Here is a 21,146-nt window from a genome sequence, read left to right as displayed (position 1 = left end):
TTGAAAAAGTATCAGGGGAACATGACAATCGAGGAGCTATTCACTGAAATTTTCACTGAAAGTGAAAAATTCGAAATTTTTGAAAAAGTATCAGGGTAACATGATCACCGAGGAGGTATTCACTAAAATTGAAAAATTCGAAATTCTTGAAAAAGTATCAGGGGAACATGACAATCGAGGAGCTATTCACTGAAATTTGAAAATTCGAAATTTTCGAAAGGGTATCAGGGGAACATGAAAATCAAGGAGCTATTCAGTTTTTAAATAATATTTCGATTTATTAGCCATTTACAAAAGATAAAAATAGAATTATTTAAAAAAAAAATGAATGACGGCGGGATCGAACCCACACCGTCGGCGTGCCAGTCAAGCGCGTTGCCAATTAGACAACGCGCTCATTATGAAAATATAATTTCATTAGTAGTATATGTTCAATATATTAAATAATTTTTTCATTTGAAATTCCACAAGATGTGGCTTCCCCCTTCCGCTCGTTTTACAGTCGGCTAAATTGCAGTTAAACAATTAAAAAACAAAAAGCATTCATACCGCAGAAAATAAAATTCACCCCGTTGACTTGATAGACACCCCCGCATTGCAATAAAAACTTGATTAATAAAAAAAAACACCCCCTCATTGCGTGTGGCGCCCTCCCTCTCTCGGGGTGCAGTACTACGATGCCGCTGGGGTCACTCAAACCCCCAGAACTGAGCCTCTACTTCAGTCAATCCTTATTATTTACTAATCGGCCTTGCAACATTTTATGGGGAACAATTCATAATAACGACAGATTCGCCGTGAGAGTGCAGCCTCTAATTAGCACATGTACTCTGGAAGTGCTGATGATACACCGGTGATTATGAAGTAATTAAATATTAATTTGTAGAATAACATGACGAATTCCAAAGACGTGGAAGCTGAGGAAGATATTGATCCCGTTGAGCGAATGCTGAAAAAAACTGGATGTATCGAGCTTCATTATGAGGTTCAGGTAATTAACCAATGCTTGTGTAATAGTTCAATTCTTCATTCTCAAAATGGAGTAAAAATTAGGGAGGAAAACATGAATTTAGCCATGAATTACGCGATAGTAATTTATGCTACAACTAATCAAATATTTCGCTAAAAATAATATTGCCACAGAAGTCAAACAAATAAAGCCAATTTTTGTGTTCTAGGACTGTATAGCAGAGACTCAAGATTGGCGTAAGTGTCAGGATCAGGTTCAGAAGTTCAAAGTATGCATGGGAGAATACCAGAAAAAACAAGCAGCAGGGCACAAATAAATAATCTGCATTAACACAATATAATGAGTTATATTATAAGACGGTTAAAGTATTTAATTACAAACGGTTTTCCTAAAGAGCACTGTAAAATGGTTTTAGTTGTGAGAAGTGATATTGCAATGGGCCGAGGAAAAACAGCATCTCAATGTGCTCATGCTGCAGTCGAGTGTGTGCAACGATGCTCTAGTAGAAAAAATAATAAAGAAATTCTAGATACCTGGTTTTTTTTGGGACAACCAAAAATTATTCTAAAGATCACCAGTGAAGAAAAACTCAAGAATTTAGCCGATCAAGTCAAGACTCGTGGAATTACTGCAGTCATTATTAGAGATGCTGGCAAGACTCAGTTGGAACCTGGAACTATTTCAGTTCTGGGCATTGGGCCGGGACCTAATAGTATCGTGGAAGATCTCACTGCACATCTCAAATTACTGTAAAATTGTAGAATATATTTTTTATCCAATAGATACGTTTCAGTTTTTATTCCAAATTCCTTCCCTCTTATAGAACAAAAGAAAAACCTATCGTCTGTAATATTCTTTTGATTAAACTTGCATTAATTTTGTTTTTCTATTCAGAGAAAAGAATAATTAAAATAACTCATTGCAGAGTCTCTTGTTACTCGGTATTTATAAATAATTTTTATTAAAAAATATCAGGCAGTACAGTCATTCGCTCTCACAATCATCCAGTATGAATATATTTTAAAAAAATTAACAGGATTTTTGTTGTGGCTCTTGTTGTTTACATTTCTTCTGTACAATGGAAGTATTCTCAATGTTTTTTCGATGCTTTCGCCAATTTTTCGTATTTGCTTTTGCTTGAGTACCACAAGGCGAAAGGAATAGCAAGTGAAGGAAGAGTCATTACTGCAAACGCTGCCCAATCGACCTGAAAATGATTCATGTGAAGATTTCAACAAATTGAAGTCGTCTGATTTATGTATGAGGATGTCATAGAACAGGAATTAATTACCACGTGTGATGAGAATTTCTTAGCATAATCTCTGTACGATACAATGAGACCTTCTCCTGGTGCACTGCTGACAGCAACCTGAAGCCTTGGTGCATCCTCAGTGCGACGGTAAAGTACCTCAGCGGATGTGAAATTGAAGTAACCGGATTTTCTTGGACGAACGACAACAGTGTGGCTGACATTACTGTTCGGTGGGACACGATCAATTCTTGCGTTTAATTCACCGCTGACGTGCGCAAAATTGTCTGGATGGAAAGAGTTGTCGGTTATCTCAACCTCTAGAGCTGCTGCACTACCCACATTATGAACTGTATACTGAAAAGGTGTTTAAAAAAAATAGAAATTAATTTTGAGTTTTATTTTCTTATTATCCACTGAATGCCCACAAAAATCATGAATTACAGATTATTTGAACTGGATAATTATCTAGAATGAGTCGATCATTGAAGATAATAAGGATTGATTGTTTTTGGAGCTGAAGAATTTGAAATTTTATAGAAAGGAGAATTTTTCTGAGATAAATACCTTGACGATGATATCCATGTTTTCTACGAGGTATTTATTGAGTATCTGCTTAGCCACTAACAATCTCGCGGCTTCTGGTTCCTCATCAGCACAGACTGTCACCAAAAGGGTGACAATCACCAGAGAAAAGATGTGAAATTTCATCCTGAAAAAAAGAATGGAAAATGTCAAGTAATAAATAGACTTCAGATCATCAAATCTATGATATTTCATGTGTCATGCACAGGGAAAAAAAAGGCAATAGAAATCCTGAATATTTAAGATAATTTTCAGAAGGATTTGTGTTATGGAAATATATTTAATTCAACGTTCCAAAAAAGTACAAATGCATACTAATTTCAAAGATTTTATAAATCGTCAAAATCGATCGAAACTCGAATTATTGATTAGAGAGTATAATTACTATAATTTCTATTCTTCATATTTATCTGTTGAAAATCATAAAAATAATGAGAAAAACATGGCATGATTAATGTCATATGTTGGATGAATCGATCAAATATTTTGGTTAATTTTTCATCGGCATTTTGGGGTAAAATATTAGCGTAAATATAACGGAATCATTTTATCTTCTGTAATCACTGGAATAATGGAGAAAAATGGGGCTTTGCAGACTTCACTCAGAGTAAATACCGAGTGCTATTAATTAATTATGGGAAAATACTCACTTAAAAAGGAACAGATAATTTTTGACGACAAGCACGAATGGAGCAGCCGAATGAACTATTTGTGAACGTGAAAATTTTGGTTAAAATGGTGCCAACTAGCGCTTCAATTCTGCCACGTTTCGGCGCTGAAACAAATCTCGTGAACCACGCGTAACTTCCGGACAATCTGAACATCCGGTTCGTCGCTATGTGGCGGGAAAATCAAATTCAATCCACGCACTTGTACAGGGGAAAATACAGAGGGATCTAGGATAATACACTCATTAAAAATTATTTAATTATTGCATTGAATATAAAGAATTCAAGGAAATGTTAAGAATTCTTCAAAATTAAGAATTCACAAGTTATTAATTCTTTTATAGGTTTCATAAGATCATTTTATTAAAATGACGCATTATATCCAGAACTGATTTATCCATCTAAAAAGAAAAGAAATAGGCTGTTTATATAATTATAATAATTCGAATTATATCTGATAATATATGTAATTTATTATTTGTACAAAACATTTGTACAAATTGGTAAAATCAGATAATTGGAATTTTCCATTTTTAATGGTCTTATTTGGTAAGAAATTCAAATGAGAAAAAATGTGGAATTCTTAGGAGAAATGTCATATTTACAAAGTGAAAATTTAAATAATACTATTATCAACTGAAAAAAGATTTAACACTTGAGAAAAAATGATAAAGTATTCATTCTGCTCTTTACCTTCTATGAAAAGATGATTATGACAATTCCATTCTGTTTTTTCCATCAGAATGAATCTTTTACTCCGATGTTCTTGTCATCCCGATTTTTGAATTTCTGCCTTCTGACTGTAGATGTCAAACAATCAGCTGATGATGGACGTGCACGTATCGAGGGCAATGTTTATCGAATTTGGAGCATTAACAATTATTCCGTTTCGTTTGGATTGACATTGGACGAACTATTGAATTCAATATCTATTGTTAATTATTAATACAATGCAATAATGTCGACTAAAGTTTATCAAACCGATCATGAGCTGGAGACCCGTGTGAAGAAAGGTTAGTTACTCTCGTTGTTTCAGAAACTATTTTGATCGTGAGGGGAAGATCTATAACAGACGTCTGAACTTTTATTTTTTTATTTGTTAGTTCTCTGATAAAATTATTTTTCACTAAAGAAGGGGATAAAGTTATTTATACTAAACGATTGCCCAATGGGTCGAGAAAATGACCATCACATTCGGATTCCCACCCCCCACATACATAGAATCCAATGCATAGCGACCATGGCAGGGGGAGGAGGTATTGCATCTGGAGTAAATCCATCGGGAAATACTCAGGAATTTTGAAGCTGTGGTTATGATATACGATGAATGGGAAACTAAAATACAATTATTTTTCAGCCACTGAGAGAATATCTGAGAATATGCACATCGTAGCCAACGAGCCGTCACTAGCGTTCTATCGGCTGCAGGAACATGTGAGGAAGGCATTGCCCCCGATGGTAGAAAAACGTGTAGAGGTACTTGCACTTCAACGACAATTGCAAGGACGTTGTTATGACGTTGAATATGCTGTCAGTGCTGTTAAAACAATGCAAGATGCGGAGAAAAGTTTTGGAAACACAATTGAATTCATAAAAAATGCGATGCATTTTAAGCAGCAGTTGAAATTTGAAGAGCAGAGGAGAAATAAAAAGGATGGACAGAGGGATTCCATGTACAAGAGATTGTCTGCACACATTCCAACGCTTGATCAATTGCCCCATTTCTCCGATGAAATATCCGATGTTGTTAGGGAGACTGCAAATCGAGTTGAATCATTAGTGAATCATGCTAGACACTCCAATGAACTCCAGAGAGCCAATACCACGCACAATTAATATTACTTGTATTATTTCAATGCGCATATTCATCTACTCGGTGGTATTGCAATGATAATATTTTATTGTTAAAAAATTGATGAATTTAATGTTGAATATTTATTTCAGAGTCATTACGTATACATTAATAAATTTCATGGAATCATCTTGATTGTATTATTTTAAAGAAAGCTGGAAAAAATATTTTTGAAAATATCACCGAAATTAAGGGAGATGTGAACCTTAATAGTGAATTGTTTGTGCTGTAATGAATGTACTGAATGGTTTGAAAAACGTGGTGTGGATTATTTGCGCCTTTAGTAAAAGTGCATACCTGATTTTACCGCGAAATTCCAAAAATACGAATTGGAGGTAAAAAATACTACGTGTCTCATGTAGAGGACTAAAATGACGCCGGAAGTCGAAGACGTATGTATGTCGTGTAAAAGATCCACACATGCAGAGTCAGGCAGTATGCTGTGTCCTCTAGGGCCTTTTGTACCTATATACCGATACATATATATATATTACGTATGACAGCGGTGCGTATTCATACTCTGGTGAATATACATAGATTGAGTTTATCTTCATGATTTCGCGTTGGACCGATTGCTGCAATTGTTTATGAAGTAAAAGATGAATCTGACTGCGGGCAATCCGCATGCCAACGGCCTTATTTATGCCGGTTTCAATCAAGATCAAGGTACGACATGCATCTAATTTTCCTTCTTCAATGTCTTCAACTACTTTATAACAAAAAACATCTGTACTATACTCCAGCTATTGATTTCGGTGAAGAATCTAACCTGACATTGCATCATTACTCCAATGCAGTTTAATCCGATAGTGAAATATCTTTTTTCTTTTCGGGAATATGAAATAAAATTTTGTTTATCCTTCGGGCCAGGAAAATCGATTGAGTTAAATTCAGGAATGGGAAGCAATCGCATGATTCGCATTAACTTAATTGCCAGCCCAAGTTCTGCAGCTTTTCTCTCAATTTAGGACAAATTACTGAATCATTCCTAGGTTACTCTTTATATTTCATATTTTCTTTTCATTATATTTTATTTTTCTCCAATTCTGACGTATTCATTCAAACTGAGCCTTGAATTCAAGTTACTCTACGTTCAAACTGGTGTTGTACCTCTTTGCGGCTTTATAATTGAATACTTTAAAACAAATAAAAAAATGTTTGTTTTAACTAATTCCTGCGTTATAATGATTTGTTTGATTGGACTATTCTAGGATGCTTTGCTTGTGGGATGGAAAATGGCTACAGAGTCTACAACTGTGACCCTCTGAAAGAAAAGGAGAGGCATGACTTCAATGATGGAGGACTTGGATACGTAGAGATGCTTTTTAGGTGTAATTATCTTGCACTGGTGGGAGGGGGTAGTAAACCTATTCATCCAGCGAATAGAGGTAAAGAGAGCTTATTGCTGATAGTAATGCAAATTCAGTGAATAATCGATAAATTATTGTAATTCAGTGTAAGAACAAGTCTTGACAATAAGCTCTTCATGAATCTATTTGAGCGCAAGAAGAGCAACTTTCACCTTTATAACAATGTCCCTGTCTCCGTTTCATCGAGAGCTATAGTTATAGCGAGAAGAACAATTCGAGCGATGTTAATTTACAATAATCTGAATCTGAATGCAGTTCTTAAATTTCTCATCTATTTAATTTGCAGTTGTGATATGGGATGACCTGAAAAAAATACCGGCGATCACCTTAGAATTCAATGCCCCAGTGAAAAGTGTTAAATTAAGAAGAGACAGGATAGTAGCTATTTTAGAGGGTGTCATTAAAGTCTATACGTTCACCCAAAATCCAGTGCAACTCCATGTGTTTGAGACCAATTCGAATCCGCGAGGGCTGTGTGTGTTATGTCCAAACAGTGATAACTCCCTTCTCGCTTTTCCTGGGAGGAAAAATGGTCACGTTCAAAGTAAGATACATTTAATTTCAAATGTAACGAGTATTATTTGATGTTGTTTAGTTTGATTTGAACCCACCAATACTCAGATTTATGTTGTCATTGCAGTAGTTGATTTGGCAAATACTGAGAAGCAACCGTTGAATATTGAAGCTCATGAAACACCATTATCGTGTATTGCTCTAAATCTTCAAGGAACAAGACTAGCTACAGCTTCGGAAAAAGGAACTTTGATTCGTGTTTTCGACACTCAGAGTGGGAATATGATCAATGAATTGCGACGTGGCGCTAATCATGCCAATATTTACTGGTAAATAATTTCTAGTGATGAAAACGATCCTGAAATGAATTTTCGCAATGAAAATGGGGTTTTGGAAGGAAATCCCGGGCATATTATGCATTAATACCAAATGGTTTGATCTTTATGCTAGTATAAACTTCAATCAGGACTCCACATGGCTATGTGTAGCCAGTGATCATGGAACAGTCCATGTATTTGCCGTTGAAGATCAAAAACTGAACCGCCAGTCGAGTCTTGCGTCTGCCACTTTCCTGCCAAAGTACTTCAGCTCCAGCTGGAGTTTCTGCAAGTTTCAAGTACCAGGTGGTTCCCAATGTATGTGCGCGTTTGGCATCAATAATAGTATTATAGGTATGTCTTATTATTAAACCCTTGATGTATTTTGCATAAGCTCTGACGGCTTGGCGCATTCTCTTATCTATTTGTTGCAATTTCATTCAAGTCCGTAAGAACAAGGCATTCTTTATTAAAAAAAAAGAGGCTTTCGTTATTAAAAAAAAAGGCTTTCTTTATTAAAAAAAAACGCTCTGAGGTGGCTCATGAGGAGGCAATATCTGTCCCAGAAGTACCAGGAAGAAATCTTCCCGAGCAATGGAAGAATACAAAAATGTCTTACTTGTCTACGAATTATTCACAGGTGAAGAAGAAACCTTAATTACGGCGTTGTTTTAAGGTCGATTTGCCAATCATCAATACACTAATCCAACCAACTAAACCATTTACTTTCACCCAATGATCATGAGAATAAAGAAAATAATTTTTCTTCTTGTTACAGTAATTTGTGCAGATGGGAGTTATTATAAATTTGTGTTCAACAACAAAGGCGAATGCACCCGAGATTTCTACGCGCAATTTCTTGACATGACCGACGAAAAAATGTGACCCGACTCGGAATCCTAAAGCGACTGAATAAAGAACTATATCGAATTATAAAAAATTATTTTACCTTAGATTTTCTGTGCAGTGTCAATTACGAGAAAAAAAAAGTGGGTTAATAAGTGTTAAGTACAACCCAAAGAAAGGACTAGCGGGACGGGATCAAGAACGCAATGAACATTGAACTGTCTGTTGTTATCGTACGTATAATTTTTAGAGAATATATTTTGCGAGCAGTTTCGCGATGGGTCGCACTGTAGTCGCGAACTAGATGTATTAATGAAGGAGTAAGAGTCTCTGTTACCTGAGATTATGATGACCGTACGAGTTGTGACGATACGCATTAACTAGACATAGATTATTATAATTATAAGTCTCATCCAAAGTCTCTCAAAACATATAGTCAATGATATTACTGAATTTATTTTGGTTAGATTCAATGGACATAATCGACTGCATAGAAAGTAATTTAATTTTATCCCGTGAATTTTATCATTCGTACTCTCTCTGTCGAGAGAAGATATTCGTTATATACAATTATTTGATAGTTATAGATGAACCGGTCAACTTATGAGTTCACAGATAAGTTTTATTAAAAAATTGAGAACAGATTTCCGTTCGCAATAAACTCACCAGTACCCTTGACCGTCTGGAACAGTTAATGGAATAATTTTTGAAGCTTAAATCATCGAAGCTTTCTTAATAATTTAATTAAACACTGATAATAGATATACACAGGAGAAAATGACTACTTTATGAATGCCGTAATTGTCATGAGTTTAGTAAAACTTAATTACTTCTATCTGATAAAAATACTTTAAGTCTTTTAAATAAACAAATCGTATACATTTAATCTACTGAATTAATAACGGAACTATCAGCCATTCTGCCTAGATTCTGCAATAGAAATACACATCTATTAAAAACAATAAATAATTTAAATATAAAAAAGATTACGAATCCTAGTGCCATAATTTATGTGTTATAAAATTCCTTTTATCACATGGCAAGAACCTTAAAACTACACCTTTGTAATCATGCAGAATATTGAAAGAAACCATTCTCCAGTCTTTATTTAAGCTAAGGAATAAATTGCTTGTCCTAGTATAAATGATTGTGCAGTATCGAATCCGCATTGATACACTTGTTTACACATATTATTATTTTCCTAAATATATCTACGTGCGCGATTACAAGTCTTGCTCTGCGTATCAAAGATTTATTATCGTTTCCAAAAAATTGCGCCCATTTCATTAACATTCCGTGCGCATTTTTCATCGAGAAAAATAATTTACTGACGTTATGATAATAGTGTGATCTCTTTAGTTAGTAGTTGATAATTAAGAAAATTGAGGATAAATTCTTGCTGAGTTAACAAAAAATGGATCTACAAGGTTGTGTGCCAGATGAACGATCAAAGGAATAGTAATCGATAATTCTTAATTGTTGATATTACAAAAACGCCTAAACTTCATAAGGAATTTGTGTGCCCAGATGTAGACGAACTTTTCCATTGCTGGTTCCTTCACCAGGAGTTAGTGCATATTTTTGCTTCTTTATGGGATCTATTTCATGAATTAGACCATTTTTTTTAGACTCTAGACTCTTGTAGGTGCTATATACGGCAAACCAGATGTACAGACTTATGCCGACCATAAATAAGACGAGTATGCCTGCAAGGAAACGTTTACATTTCTTAATATTTGAATTCTTAATATCTATATAACATGATTATCCTTTTGAGAATAACAAGGATTTTTAAAAATATATTTACAAAAATATCATTTTTTCACAGGCTAATTTTTGTGGTACTCATTAATATTGGCAAAAATGATGTCATCGAAAACGACATGGATTGGGGAAGTGGAAATTTATAATATTTAACGTACGATCAGTCATATCTGCTTTGCCTCCAAGGATTGCGATAAATGGGCAGTCTTGTTGGACAAGAAATAGAGACAGAATTAGTGTGATTATGGTCGTCATCATGATCATCAACCACGGGGCCATGAATTGTCGATGATTCTGGAAAATAAATCCATTAAGAACCAATTGCCACTGAATTTTTTAACTCTCTAAAGTAATAAATTTTGTCACAAGGCTGTAACGGAATTTCCGTTTTCAGCCGAGTACCAAAAAACTATTTCAACGAATTTCACTCACAATTAAAACTCCATAGAGCAATAGAACCGTCGAGATAAAATGCAGCACTGAGATTACGAGTCCACAGTACATGGAGTAAACTTTCTCTGGAATTTAATTACTATTCAGTGTCTCCGAAAAAAAAAAATGAAAGAAAAATAAAAATAAACTGTGATACCGGTGGCATTGTGATGAGCAATGTCCATTCGCTTCGTGTTCAGATGCATCGAGGACATTTCTTCCAAGGCCTCACGCTCCAAGGCATCCTCAGAATCTCTTGCTACCATTTCCTGAATGTCCATCGCATGTGCCAGAGCGAGGAGGAAAAATGTCATCACAATTCCAGATATGAACTAATATCAAAGAAAACGTGATTCATCAATAATGTTAATTCATTAGCGAGTTACTGCAAATTCATGAAATTGATTAATTTTACAACTTACTAGTTGCAAAATTGCAATTAGGATTGTGCCTTGCTTCAAACTGAAGCAGTGGAGGAAGTTCTTCAATAGTCCTATCTTCATTGTCATGTTATTTTCGGAGTGAAGACAATGTCTTTTTCACTGAAATCGTATTTAACCCCTGGAACAACTGGACGATGAGTTGATCAACCCTCAGGGTTATGGACAATTATCCAGGAATTTGTTTAAAGAACAGTGAACCGAACCAACTGTTTATGCAAGATGAAACTTCTTCATACGTTAATTGTTCTACTGGCAAGCGTTCTCAATCAATAATAGTGTTACAGTTTATGTTTAATAGTCTGAACTTAAAAACATTCCAGAAACAATCAAACTCGATCGACGATTTCTACTTATTGACAATCATGAAAACGAACACGATACTCGATGTTGATGAGGTGTTTTCTCAGCGAACTACCGAAGATGAATTTATTCTACTGTTAGTGCAATAAAAAAAGTTGAACCGTTGCACTATACCTTGACGTGCTTCCTCAGAATTCAGAAGAGGCTCTGGTGGAATAATGGCTCATGCGCCGTCATTACCTTCATTTGTTTGTCTTTACATTGTTAAAAGCAACGAGATATCCGAGAATTTTAATATGCATTCTATAATTTATTGAAAATCCGCGGTAAAGTTCAAATCATTGAACTGAAAATCGCCGGTAATTCACCCTGGGCTGCCCAATTAACCTTAAAAATTATGTCCAGTGAAACATTGCATGCCCCATCGAGAACAGGAATATTTTTGATTAGCCTGACAGGTACAGTAAATACCTCCAGGTAACAGGGCTATTTACTATCATGGAATACTTTTTTCTCACTATTTACTGAATCTTTAATTTATGGATTTTTAAAAATACGCAGGTGGAATTGGAGTGGCTTTGAGTGTCATATGTATTCCCTTCGTGAGTCCGGCTTTGAGGAGAATATGCCTGCCTTATGTTCCGGCAACTTCTCAGCAAGTGGAGAATGTCCTCCAGGCACTCAAAGGACGAACTGGAAACCTCATTGATCTGGGAAGTGGGGACGGTCGATTAGTGAGTAATTAATTCATGGCGAAACGGTTGACTTGAATGTTTTCTTGATCGAACATTTGTATTTAATTTAAATCTGAAATTTTATCGTTTCACCGGACCCTTTCAATTTTTTCTGAGGGGTTTGAGTAAATTATCATCAAATGTTCATCACCCTTAGAAAAAATTGCAACAATTTTTTTCATTTTTGAATTGACACTTCTTCAAGGTTTTCGCTGCCGCCTGCAATGGATTCCAAGCTTGCGGAGTTGAATTGAATCTGTGGCTAGTCATGTATTCGAGATTGGCTGCCTATTTTCGAGGGATGGCGGATAGAACGAAATTTTATCGACGAGATCTCTTGAAATTCGATTTGACTAGTTACAACAATGTCATAATTTTTGGAGTTCCACAAATGGTAAATTCGCATTGTTTCAACGTCCTCCTAATTGTTGTAATTAATTATTATTTTCAACTTCGAATAATCATAATAATTTGTCATTTTTAATTGACAGTTTTATATTAATTTTCAGATGGAAGAGATCGAACAAAAATTCATGACGGAATTGAAAGATAATAGCACAATTATTGCCTGTCGATTTCCCCTACCGAACCTGAAACCGGTCCAAATAGTTGGTCAGGGCGTCGATACAGTATGGATTTACAAACGTCCTCATAAAATTGAGAATTAATTATTATTAACTCAAGTATAAATTTACGTTCATCCAGAGTTTAATTCTAATTATTCGAAATAATTATTTTTCAAAATCACGTTAAAAACCAAAAATCATAATAATTTTTTCAGTATATATATTCATAAAGATCGATTATTTGTCCAAAAAATGAATGCACAATTTCGTTTAATGATTATTTTATTACGAAATTCCAACATGACATACTCGATTGCAATTGACGATCAAAAAAATAATCAGTTGCTGATTATAGATGACTCATATGAAAATCTACAGAATGACAATGGTTCCTTGAATGTAATAATTACAGCAAGTCTTCCATTTCCTGCATAAACTGCATATATGCATCGTCTTTAGTTTTAGGCTGTATGGATCTAACAGCATGAATTTCGGGAGTTCTGTCCGGTAACCTGGTGACAGTGTTATTCGCTGCTTTCTTTTTGTCCTCACGTTTTACTCGGAGTGACGTTGGTAAAAATCTCGTGACATCAGCAGCTAAATTCCTTATCTGAGGTTTCGCCTCGATCGTCGTAGAGCTCTTGCCATCTTTATCATTTCTATTTATGAGCTGAGGTGCAGCTGATAGGACATTGGGTTGTTTCGATTGCGCGGTATTGCCACCACCGACAGATTGCATGTGAGAGTTTGAGAGATTTTGCATACCCGAGAGATTGTGAATCTGCATTTGAATGGGTGGTGGCATACGGGGCATGCTGGGTGGTCCTGGTCGAAGTAATCGTGGCATGCCAGGCGGTGGTCCTGGTGGTAGTCGTAATCCCATTCGCGGTGGTGGTGGTGGTGGCATCCGCAGGTGCATGGGAGGTGGAGGTGGTCGGTATAGTAATGGTGGTGGAGGCATGCCCATCGGTGGTAATCCGTGCTGCTGCTGCAAATGTATCGTCGATTGTTGAGAACTCTGGGTAGATCGATTAATCTCCCCAGACAACTCAGATGCCTCCGACTTTTCATTCTCCTGTCCATTATTCACCTTTGAGGACTTTCCGTCGGAGTCAGCATCTAGTAAAGACAATCTGGCATTCAAATCTTGCGCTCTCTCGGTCTCTCTCTTTTTGTGGACTACCTCCATCTCACGCATGAATTGATCTATGTCCTGTCCAGCCATCGCCAACATTTTCTGTTGTAATGTTGTCGGCTTGACTTTCTCCAATTCTCTATCTTGATTCTTATCTTTCTGTGAATTCTGATCCTTTTCTGATGATTTACTTTCGTCTTTGTCATCGGCAAATCGAATTGTTCGAGACTTTTGCGTTGCATTTATTGATTTGTCTGATGAATCTTCATCATCATAGGATATGTCAGGTGGTGGATATGGAGGGACTCCAGGAGGTTCTTTACTGGGAATTAATGTGGATGCCGTTGTGGCAGAGGAATAGACACTCGTTTTCTTTAGAATACTAGGGGGTATAGGGATTGTCAATAAAGGATGATGTTGAGGTATATAATGAGAATGTGGGGGGTACATGTGGGCAGGGGGTTGGGGTAAATCGGGGAGGGGAATCTGCGATGTCATGGCTCCTGTAAGAATTTCATTTCAATTTATTCATTTGTCAATTCATTAACATGACTAGGTAATGGTATTATAGGGTTGGCCAGTTACCTGGAAATATTCTGGACATTTCAGAATTCGGAGAAGGCAATGGAATCTCATCGACTTGAACCTGTTGGGCATGTTTGACAGCCTCGAAGTAAGAAACTAGATCAATTCGTCGTCTTTCATACTGGATCAACTGCTCCTTCAATTCCGCCCATTTTTCGTGATCATCTTTAGCCTGAAATGTAGAATTTTCTATGCAAAATCATTACGAAGTTATTTTTATTTCGACTTTTCAACAAACAATTTACTCAGAAGAATTTATGTATTCGGCGAAATAATTTATTTCAATGATTTCTCTAATTACTACTTACATACATTTTCAGCACTCGGTCTAACGTTTCCTTCAGCTTCTTCCTTTTATCTTTCAGTACTTTCTCGTTGAGGGGAGGTGGCTGCATAACATTATACTCTGTCAACAATTCGAATGATAGAATTGTTAAATTTAGATGATTTATTTACCGAAACACGGAATGACATTTGGAAATTATTTCCATACCCATTTGATCAATTTTTTCCATCTCCTCGATGATCTGGGCAGGATCCTTGCCCTTGAGAACTGCTGCTCGCACTAATTGTCGTTGTTTTTTGTTTTTCTTGAGTTCCTTCTTACGAGCTTCCTTTCCTATTTGAAAAAAAATGGAAAAAATTCATGAAATTACCCCCAGATCATGTGAAATTCCAGAATAAAAATTGGTAAATAATTTTGTAAATGATAATAGGTTATGATAATGAACTTACGAGCTTGATCAGTAGGATTCATGTACTTCCCACTTTTAGTGGTATTAATCGAACGTCGCCCCATTTTTTAAATTATTCCAATTAACTCGGGCTATCACTGGAATAAATTTTTCACTCAAATTTTTGTACAATTCCAATGTCTCCTTCGATTTATGACGGCTGCTCCAAACCCTCCAAACAGATATATCAGGCTTGCTGGAACAATTTTGTCATGTTGCCAGCTTTACGGATCTATATGAATATATATACAAGCGAAAGGCGCGCAAATTCAAAGCCCCACCCCAAGGCGGATGTGAAAAAATTCTATTCTTTTTTTTTCAATCCTTTGAGCATTCCAATATTATTTATATATACATCTATTATTATTCTTATCAGTATTACTAGAATTTTAAAAGTTCATTTTTAAAAAAAGTACTTCTTACGAGTACTCATCATCAGTCTTCAATTGCCTTATTGACTACATCATATGTGCAGTCGACATTTGGTATTTCGTCGTGGCATATTAAAAATTCTTGAATCCGGATTTTCCGTTTGGCCACTCCTTAACAATTTCTCTGTAAAACGCAAAAATACCACCTTCATGTGCCACAAAATTTCATTTCTCATTTATAAACGATATTATCATTTATTATTATATTATATATATTTATAGTACACGAATGGAGAGATCCTTGAATATACAATCTGATGAACAGATTTTTTAAAGTAGAAAACCCACTGTACACTCATGAAAGACTTATTCCCTGCATCTTCCTTCTATTATTAAAGTATAATGTAGTATGTTGAGTTAATTCCTTAATTGCCGAAAAATATAAAAAATTACGTCGATGATTGCGTGAATCCGTTTTTTTTAGTGAAAAATATAATTTACCTGCTACCATTAAGTATTTTAATACATTAGTTGTCCTTGCAAGTGTGGGGGTAGTTCTTCGGTTAATTGATTGGGCGTACATTCTTATCCAGAATATAATAATAATGAGAAATTGTAACAATACCGAAGACCAGAGAGCGAAAAGAAAAAAGGCGGAAGGTCGGAAAGACTTTTGGTCCAAAGGTAAGAATCTTATCACCATACTTCTAGATTATTCCGAATCGATCTTCAGACTGCTTGCACTACGAGATTAAAGATTACATGACTGCACCTGAAATTCGTCTCAATCCGAGTAATTTTACAGATTACAACCGCTGATGAAGTTCCTAATACCGATTCAAGGTAATAATTGTCTCCGAATAATGATAACTGATTTTATACATCTCCCACGGAAATTCGAAATTAATCTCCTTACACACATTCTTGATAAATTTTCGGCGATTGGACGAAAAAAAAAAATTACTTCTGCTAACCAATTTGGAATTGTCAAATTTACTTGTTATTTGATAATTGTTTTTTTATAAACTGATCACCAGGGTTCAACATCGAGTTGGGGTTGAATGTAATATTGAAATTATAATTGAGTTATTGCTCCCCTCTGTAAATGACCATGTTTTTATCAGTTTCATTAATTTTAACTTCGTAAAGCAACGAAGGGTCAGGCATAATTCGCCTCAATTCATTAAAAACGTAAATAGCAATATTTTCGGTTGTTGAAACGACGTTTGCAAAATGAGGGACATCTTTATCAATATTCTTGTGGTCCAGTTGGTCCATCAGGACTTTGTGCATGTAAACCTTGAGATCAGAGATATTCATAACCATTCCAGTTTTTGGATCGACGGGGCCTCTCACTGTTACCTCGACTAGAAAAAAATGAGAATGCATCAAAAATAAATAAATGAATAAACATCTTTCATCTTTTTATTTAATTATCCAATGGAGTACACTAACTACTGTAATTGTGGCCGTGTCCCCAGTAATTATTGCACTTCCCATAAATCTTCGAGTTCGCCTCATCAGTCAAATGAGGGCTGCAATTAATAATCATTCATTTAATTATTCATAATAATCAATTGATCATCCTGTGGACTCACCTGTGAAGCCTGTGACAAGCAGAAATACTTTCTTTCCTTGTTAAATACACGATTGGTCCCATGATGAATGGAATAATTATTGGAATAATATAAACTGAGTCGCAAGTGTCTCCAGCACTTTCAGAATGGCTTCAAGTACATTTTTTACAGTCGAATGACAGATTGAGTTACACCATATCCTCTCGATTTTTTTTATTGCTGCAAGTGGATGTCTTCCAGTGAAATTGCTTTCGAAATGTCAAGCCGCGTTTTCACTGACGCCACAAAAATTATTTTCCATCTTGCCCCGCGTTTCTAAGTTTTTCGAGCTTTTGTCAAATCCAAAGATGTTCTAAAAATTGGGGAGCATCAGCATTTTCTACGAAACTTGATAGAAAATTTGTTGACAGTCGAAAAATGGCAGATATCTGGGGGTTGAGATGCTAAATGACGTGTGTCTAGACGAACCTGAAACGGTGGATTTAATAATACGTAGCGCAAAGTGTTGAGGATTGAGTCATATTGAGAGGAAAAAATAATGGTGCCTGTGCCAAGTGAACACGGTCCTCAGGTTGACGTTATTTTCGTGATCGAGGGAACAGCTGTCAATGGGGCTTACCTCAATGATCTGAAGACCAATTACTTGATACCAACGGTGGAGTACTTCAGCCAGGGCACCATCGAGGATCGAGAATATGTTTCAGAGGTCTATACTCAATATTTTTTTTTATTTAAAGACACCTGAAAAAAAAATAATAATTTCTCAAAATGTTTACAGAATAGTACAACCCTCTACGGAATAGTGGTGTATCATGCAGCCGATTGTCTCCCTTCACCGACAACCACGACGAGGGGTCCATTTTCAAATCCCCACAAGCTCCTCTCCTCCCTGGAGCGTCTAGAAATGGTCGGTGGCAAGGGTGAGTCCCACGCAAATATCGGCGAAGGCCTTGCAACCGCCCTCCTCTGCTTCGAGGACCTCCAGATAAAACGTGAACCCAATACAAATGCCCAGAAACACTGCATCCTTGTCTGCAACTCACCCCCTTACCAAACCGTCGTCCAGGAGTCCCACAAATTTGCTGGGCACACCGTTGAGAATTTAGCAGCTGTATTCCAGGAACGCGACATAATCCTCTCGATCCTGTCCCCTAGAAAGATCCCAGCGCTCTTCAAGCTCTTTGAGAAAGCTGGTGGTGACCTCCAGACCTCTCAAACGAAAAACTACGCCAAGGATCCTCGCCACCTGGTGCTCCTGAGGAATTATAACCTGAAGGAGCGTCCAGTGAGTCCACCAATTGGTGGAGGTGTTCACCAGACAGCCAGCGCTGCACAGATTCCCCTGAGTCCATTGCAGAGTCATGACAGTCCGAACACGAATCAGGCAGGTCAGAATATGTCCCAGACAACTCAGTCCCAGGCTCCACTGAATCCAGCTTTTAGAAATCAGACTCCAGCTACACTGAATCCCCATCAGTCGGTGGCACCGCCAATTGGTACGATAAATCCGGGACGACCTGTATTCAATCCACAACTGGCTGGACCACCGAATTACCATGCAGCAAGAGCACCACAGCCTCGGTGGAAGGGCCAATTTATTCCTCCAGGTGGTGGAGGTGTGCAGAGTAATAATCAAGGAAGTGCATTGATAGCCCAACTGACACAGCCCCCATCGTCTCTTGGTCTCAATATTCAATTTAATCAGCGAATGGATGCTAATGGATCTGTCATGAGTGGTCAAGGGGGAGCGACTGGACAGCCAAATCAATCGCCAATCACTGGCAACTCTCAGGGACAGGGCCAGCTACAGGTACAGACCTCTCAACAAACAGCACAGGGACAGCATCAGCAGGCACTGGGACAGCCACAGGAGCAGGGACAGGGACCAATGCAGAGTATGCAGAGTCAGCAACCAGCTGGTCAAAATCAGGCTGTTTCGTCGAGTGTTATGAGCCAGACTATTTCTAATCAGGGACAACAGAGTGTCGCCGCTGCTCATCCAACTGCTGTATCGTCTGCTCAGCAGATGGGTCATAATCCTGGGGGGAATGTCCAGATTGGACCCCCTAGTAGGGAGAGGCCCACTATTTGGCATGGGATGCTCGAGTGGTCGGAGAAAGCTAGGAATCCTAGTGATCCACAGAAACAGACGAGACAGGTTCGTTCCCATCAATACATATTTCTATATTTTTATGAATAATAAATTTATATTTATTTAGAATAAAATTACTTCTGTTTTTTCATCGTAAACTTTTGAATAATTTTTTGCTGGCAATTTTTTGTGGATATCCTTGGAAGAAAAATTATTTCATAAACTTACGTATGATTCCAGGTTCCATGCCATGTATCAGCTAACACCAAGGATGGTGAGCCAGAGTTGAAGGCCGATTCGTGGCCACCAAAGGTGCTGCTTCAACTGGTGCCAAAGCTACTGATCGGCAACATCGGTGGAGCATACCTGAAGAACTCCAAGTCTGTCCTGTTTCATCCCACTCCATGCGAAGCACTCGATTCCCTCACAAAAATCATGAGTGCTGGGTTCGCGGGTTGCGTACACTTCCCCGCTTCTCCCACACTCCCAAATTGTGATATCAAGGTTTTGATTCTACTCTACACTGTGGAAAAGAGGGCATACCTGGGATTCATTCCGAATGATCAGCCTGGATTCGTCGAACGCTTGCGAAAGGTCATTCAGCAGCAGAAGAATAACCAAGCGTTATTGAGGCAAAATCATGTGAGTTTGACTTTTTTACGTTTTCCTTTTATTTAGAACGAAATTTTAAAAAATCATTCGAGGTTTTAATCAAGATAGAGAAGATAAATATGTCAAGGTCACAAATAGCTACAGAATTTTTGTAAATGTCTCATATAATAAATTATGAAGAAGATGGATAGTGTGAATACCCACGAGAAAAATAGATATATTCACAGGGCGGCGCTGGACAACCTGGTAGCAACGTGTCTGGGACGATTCCAGGATCATCACCGATATCACAAGGAGGTATTCTCATGTCGCAGACTAATACGATAGCTATGGGAGGTGGACAGATCACGCAAAACGTCGTCCCTGCCAATAATCCTCAGCAGGGATTGGCCAATGCAACTCCTCAGAATCAGATAATTCATATACAATCTGGGGGAATGCAGCAACAGTCTGTCAGTGGTGGAGTTCAGGGGATGATGGTGCAGCAACGACCGACTTTTGATGGGATGGATATGGCTAGGCAACAGAATCTCATGAAAATCCATCAGTTGAGACAGACACTTGAAGCTGCACAGCAGCAGGAAGCCCATTACCAAACTCAACTGGATGTATGTTATTTAGAAATTACACTGACAAAAAATATATTTCCTTCAGTCAAATTATTGATGAATATTTCTTTGAATTTCAGACTCAACAAAATTTGGAGGCAGCACAGCAGCAGGAAATGCAGTACAAATTACAAATGGAGGTGCGTTCAAAATTTAATTTGATTTTTTTATTCTCCAAAAGTAGAAATCTTCTACAATTATGGGTACGCCCATATAAATGTCACCGGAATATCACAGAACTGATTTTCTGCGACTTATTGATAAATTTGATGAATTTATTATTGAAATATTCAGATTCAACAGGCGCAGAAGGCATTGAGTGCAAATTCTGGAATAATTGGGCAACAGCCCAACACTCAGAGGATGATGCGACCCACTATGGCGAACAATCTTGGATTACGAAATTTATTGCAACAAGTGAGTATTTCTAATTAATATCTTTATCAATAATATTTTCTCAATGCTTTGTGCTAATGAATTTTCGTTTGCAGCAACAACCACAGCAATATCGACAACAGGTCCTTGGGATGCAGCAGCAGATGGTTGGCCCTCGGGGTCAAATGGGCGCAAGATCAATGGCACCAACGAACCAGCAGAACCAGCAATTTGACGATGTTACGAATTACGATTTTATGCCTTGAGAACTTCTCTTTGATTAGTCATCGAGATTTTTTTCACATCAATAGAGAATGTATTGTATTTTATTTTATACCTCTATTATATGAATATTATAATCTACAGGGAAAACGGAATTGATTTTTTGAAAAATTTTATTCTCCCACCCGAAGTAAAAATCTTTTGCTTTCGTATTTTTCTCATTGCT

General features: G+C 37.0%; 10 protein-coding genes across 12 annotated transcripts; 6 read left to right on the top strand and 4 right to left on the bottom strand.

The window, feature by feature from the left end:
• The first annotated feature begins 739 nt into the window (after window positions 1–739).
• Window positions 740–1,300, top strand: LOC105264595 (cytochrome c oxidase assembly factor 4 homolog, mitochondrial). The gene is made up of 2 exons (XM_011301578.1): window positions 740–991; window positions 1,179–1,300. The coding sequence occupies exons 1-2, from the start codon at window positions 893–895 to the stop codon at window positions 1,284–1,286; spliced, it is 207 nt and encodes a 68-aa protein (XP_011299880.1). The 5' UTR covers window positions 740–892; the 3' UTR covers window positions 1,287–1,300.
• LOC105264596 (peptidyl-tRNA hydrolase 2, mitochondrial-like) lies at window positions 1,288–1,753 on the top strand. The gene has a single exon (XM_011301579.1). The coding sequence runs from the start codon at window positions 1,310–1,312 to the stop codon at window positions 1,721–1,723; it is 414 nt and encodes a 137-aa protein (XP_011299881.1). The 5' UTR covers window positions 1,288–1,309; the 3' UTR covers window positions 1,724–1,753.
• Window positions 1,754–1,904: 151 nt separating this feature from the next.
• Window positions 1,905–3,559, bottom strand: SsRbeta (signal sequence receptor beta). The gene is made up of 4 exons (XM_011301577.1): window positions 3,455–3,559; window positions 2,787–2,931; window positions 2,262–2,576; window positions 1,905–2,177 (listed from the first exon to the last, which is right to left on the bottom strand). Exons 2-4 carry the CDS (start codon window positions 2,928–2,930, stop codon window positions 2,061–2,063), a joined length of 576 nt encoding a protein of 191 aa, XP_011299879.1. The 5' UTR covers window position 2,931; window positions 3,455–3,559; the 3' UTR covers window positions 1,905–2,060.
• A 633-nt stretch (window positions 3,560–4,192) lies between these two features.
• Window positions 4,193–5,412, top strand: LOC105264593 (protein MEF2BNB homolog). Its single transcript, XM_011301576.1, has 2 exons — window positions 4,193–4,485; window positions 4,830–5,412. The coding sequence occupies exons 1-2, from the start codon at window positions 4,431–4,433 to the stop codon at window positions 5,306–5,308; spliced, it is 534 nt and encodes a 177-aa protein (XP_011299878.1). The 5' UTR covers window positions 4,193–4,430; the 3' UTR covers window positions 5,309–5,412.
• A 252-nt stretch (window positions 5,413–5,664) lies between these two features.
• On the top strand, window positions 5,665–9,833 carry LOC105264591 (WD repeat domain phosphoinositide-interacting protein 3). Its single transcript, XM_011301573.1, has 6 exons — window positions 5,665–5,990; window positions 6,536–6,712; window positions 6,981–7,238; window positions 7,335–7,536; window positions 7,658–7,878; window positions 8,303–9,833. Exons 1-6 carry the CDS (start codon window positions 5,924–5,926, stop codon window positions 8,407–8,409), a joined length of 1,032 nt encoding a protein of 343 aa, XP_011299875.1. The 5' UTR covers window positions 5,665–5,923; the 3' UTR covers window positions 8,410–9,833.
• Window positions 9,204–11,565, bottom strand: LOC105264592 (uncharacterized). 2 transcript variants are annotated; one of them, XM_011301575.1, is made up of 6 exons: window positions 11,484–11,565; window positions 10,989–11,127; window positions 10,724–10,898; window positions 10,567–10,652; window positions 10,293–10,428; window positions 9,204–10,076 (listed from the first exon to the last, which is right to left on the bottom strand). In XM_011301575.1, exons 2-6 carry the CDS (start codon window positions 11,073–11,075, stop codon window positions 9,868–9,870), a joined length of 693 nt encoding a protein of 230 aa, XP_011299877.1. In that variant the 5' UTR covers window positions 11,076–11,127; window positions 11,484–11,565; the 3' UTR covers window positions 9,204–9,867. The 2 variants fall into 2 exon arrangements, with proteins under 2 accessions (XP_011299877.1, XP_011299876.1); XM_011301574.1 differs by lacking the exon at window positions 11,484–11,565 and having other exon boundaries at window positions 10,989–11,477.
• A 116-nt stretch (window positions 11,566–11,681) lies between these two features.
• Window positions 11,682–12,816, top strand: LOC105264590 (protein FAM173B). Its single transcript, XM_011301571.1, has 4 exons — window positions 11,682–11,767; window positions 11,871–12,043; window positions 12,249–12,437; window positions 12,553–12,816. Exons 1-4 carry the CDS (start codon window positions 11,707–11,709, stop codon window positions 12,709–12,711), a joined length of 582 nt encoding a protein of 193 aa, XP_011299873.1. The 5' UTR covers window positions 11,682–11,706; the 3' UTR covers window positions 12,712–12,816.
• A 57-nt stretch (window positions 12,817–12,873) lies between these two features.
• Window positions 12,874–15,383, bottom strand: LOC105264589 (WW domain-binding protein 11). The gene is made up of 5 exons (XM_011301570.1): window positions 15,065–15,383; window positions 14,823–14,948; window positions 14,638–14,735; window positions 14,330–14,501; window positions 12,874–14,247 (listed from the first exon to the last, which is right to left on the bottom strand). Exons 1-5 carry the CDS (start codon window positions 15,126–15,128, stop codon window positions 13,016–13,018), a joined length of 1,692 nt encoding a protein of 563 aa, XP_011299872.1. The 5' UTR covers window positions 15,129–15,383; the 3' UTR covers window positions 12,874–13,015.
• Window positions 15,384–15,657: 274 nt separating this feature from the next.
• purple (6-pyruvoyl tetrahydrobiopterin synthase purple) lies at window positions 15,658–17,257 on the bottom strand. The gene is made up of 3 exons (XM_011301569.1): window positions 17,033–17,257; window positions 16,890–16,969; window positions 15,658–16,801 (listed from the first exon to the last, which is right to left on the bottom strand). The coding sequence occupies exons 1-3, from the start codon at window positions 17,092–17,094 to the stop codon at window positions 16,521–16,523; spliced, it is 423 nt and encodes a 140-aa protein (XP_011299871.1). The 5' UTR covers window positions 17,095–17,257; the 3' UTR covers window positions 15,658–16,520.
• A 140-nt stretch (window positions 17,258–17,397) lies between these two features.
• On the top strand, window positions 17,398–21,075 carry MED25 (Mediator complex subunit 25). 2 transcript variants are annotated; one of them, XM_011301568.1, is made up of 7 exons: window positions 17,398–17,717; window positions 17,790–19,169; window positions 19,344–19,745; window positions 19,943–20,323; window positions 20,404–20,463; window positions 20,618–20,740; window positions 20,815–21,075. In XM_011301568.1, exons 1-7 carry the CDS (start codon window positions 17,550–17,552, stop codon window positions 20,962–20,964), a joined length of 2,664 nt encoding a protein of 887 aa, XP_011299870.1. In that variant the 5' UTR covers window positions 17,398–17,549; the 3' UTR covers window positions 20,965–21,075. The 2 variants fall into 2 exon arrangements, with proteins under 2 accessions (XP_011299870.1, XP_011299869.1); XM_011301567.1 differs by having other exon boundaries at window positions 19,931–20,323.
• The last annotated feature ends 71 nt before the right edge of the window (window positions 21,076–21,146 follow it).

Source organism: Fopius arisanus, unplaced genomic scaffold (assembly GCF_000806365.1).
Source record: "Fopius arisanus strain USDA-PBARC FA_bdor unplaced genomic scaffold, ASM80636v1 scaffold00024, whole genome shotgun sequence".
NCBI classification, from domain to species: Eukaryota; Metazoa; Arthropoda; class Insecta; order Hymenoptera; family Braconidae; genus Fopius; species Fopius arisanus.
The sequence above is the reverse complement of the archived record's forward strand: the minus strand, read 5'-3'. Positions and strand labels throughout refer to the sequence as shown.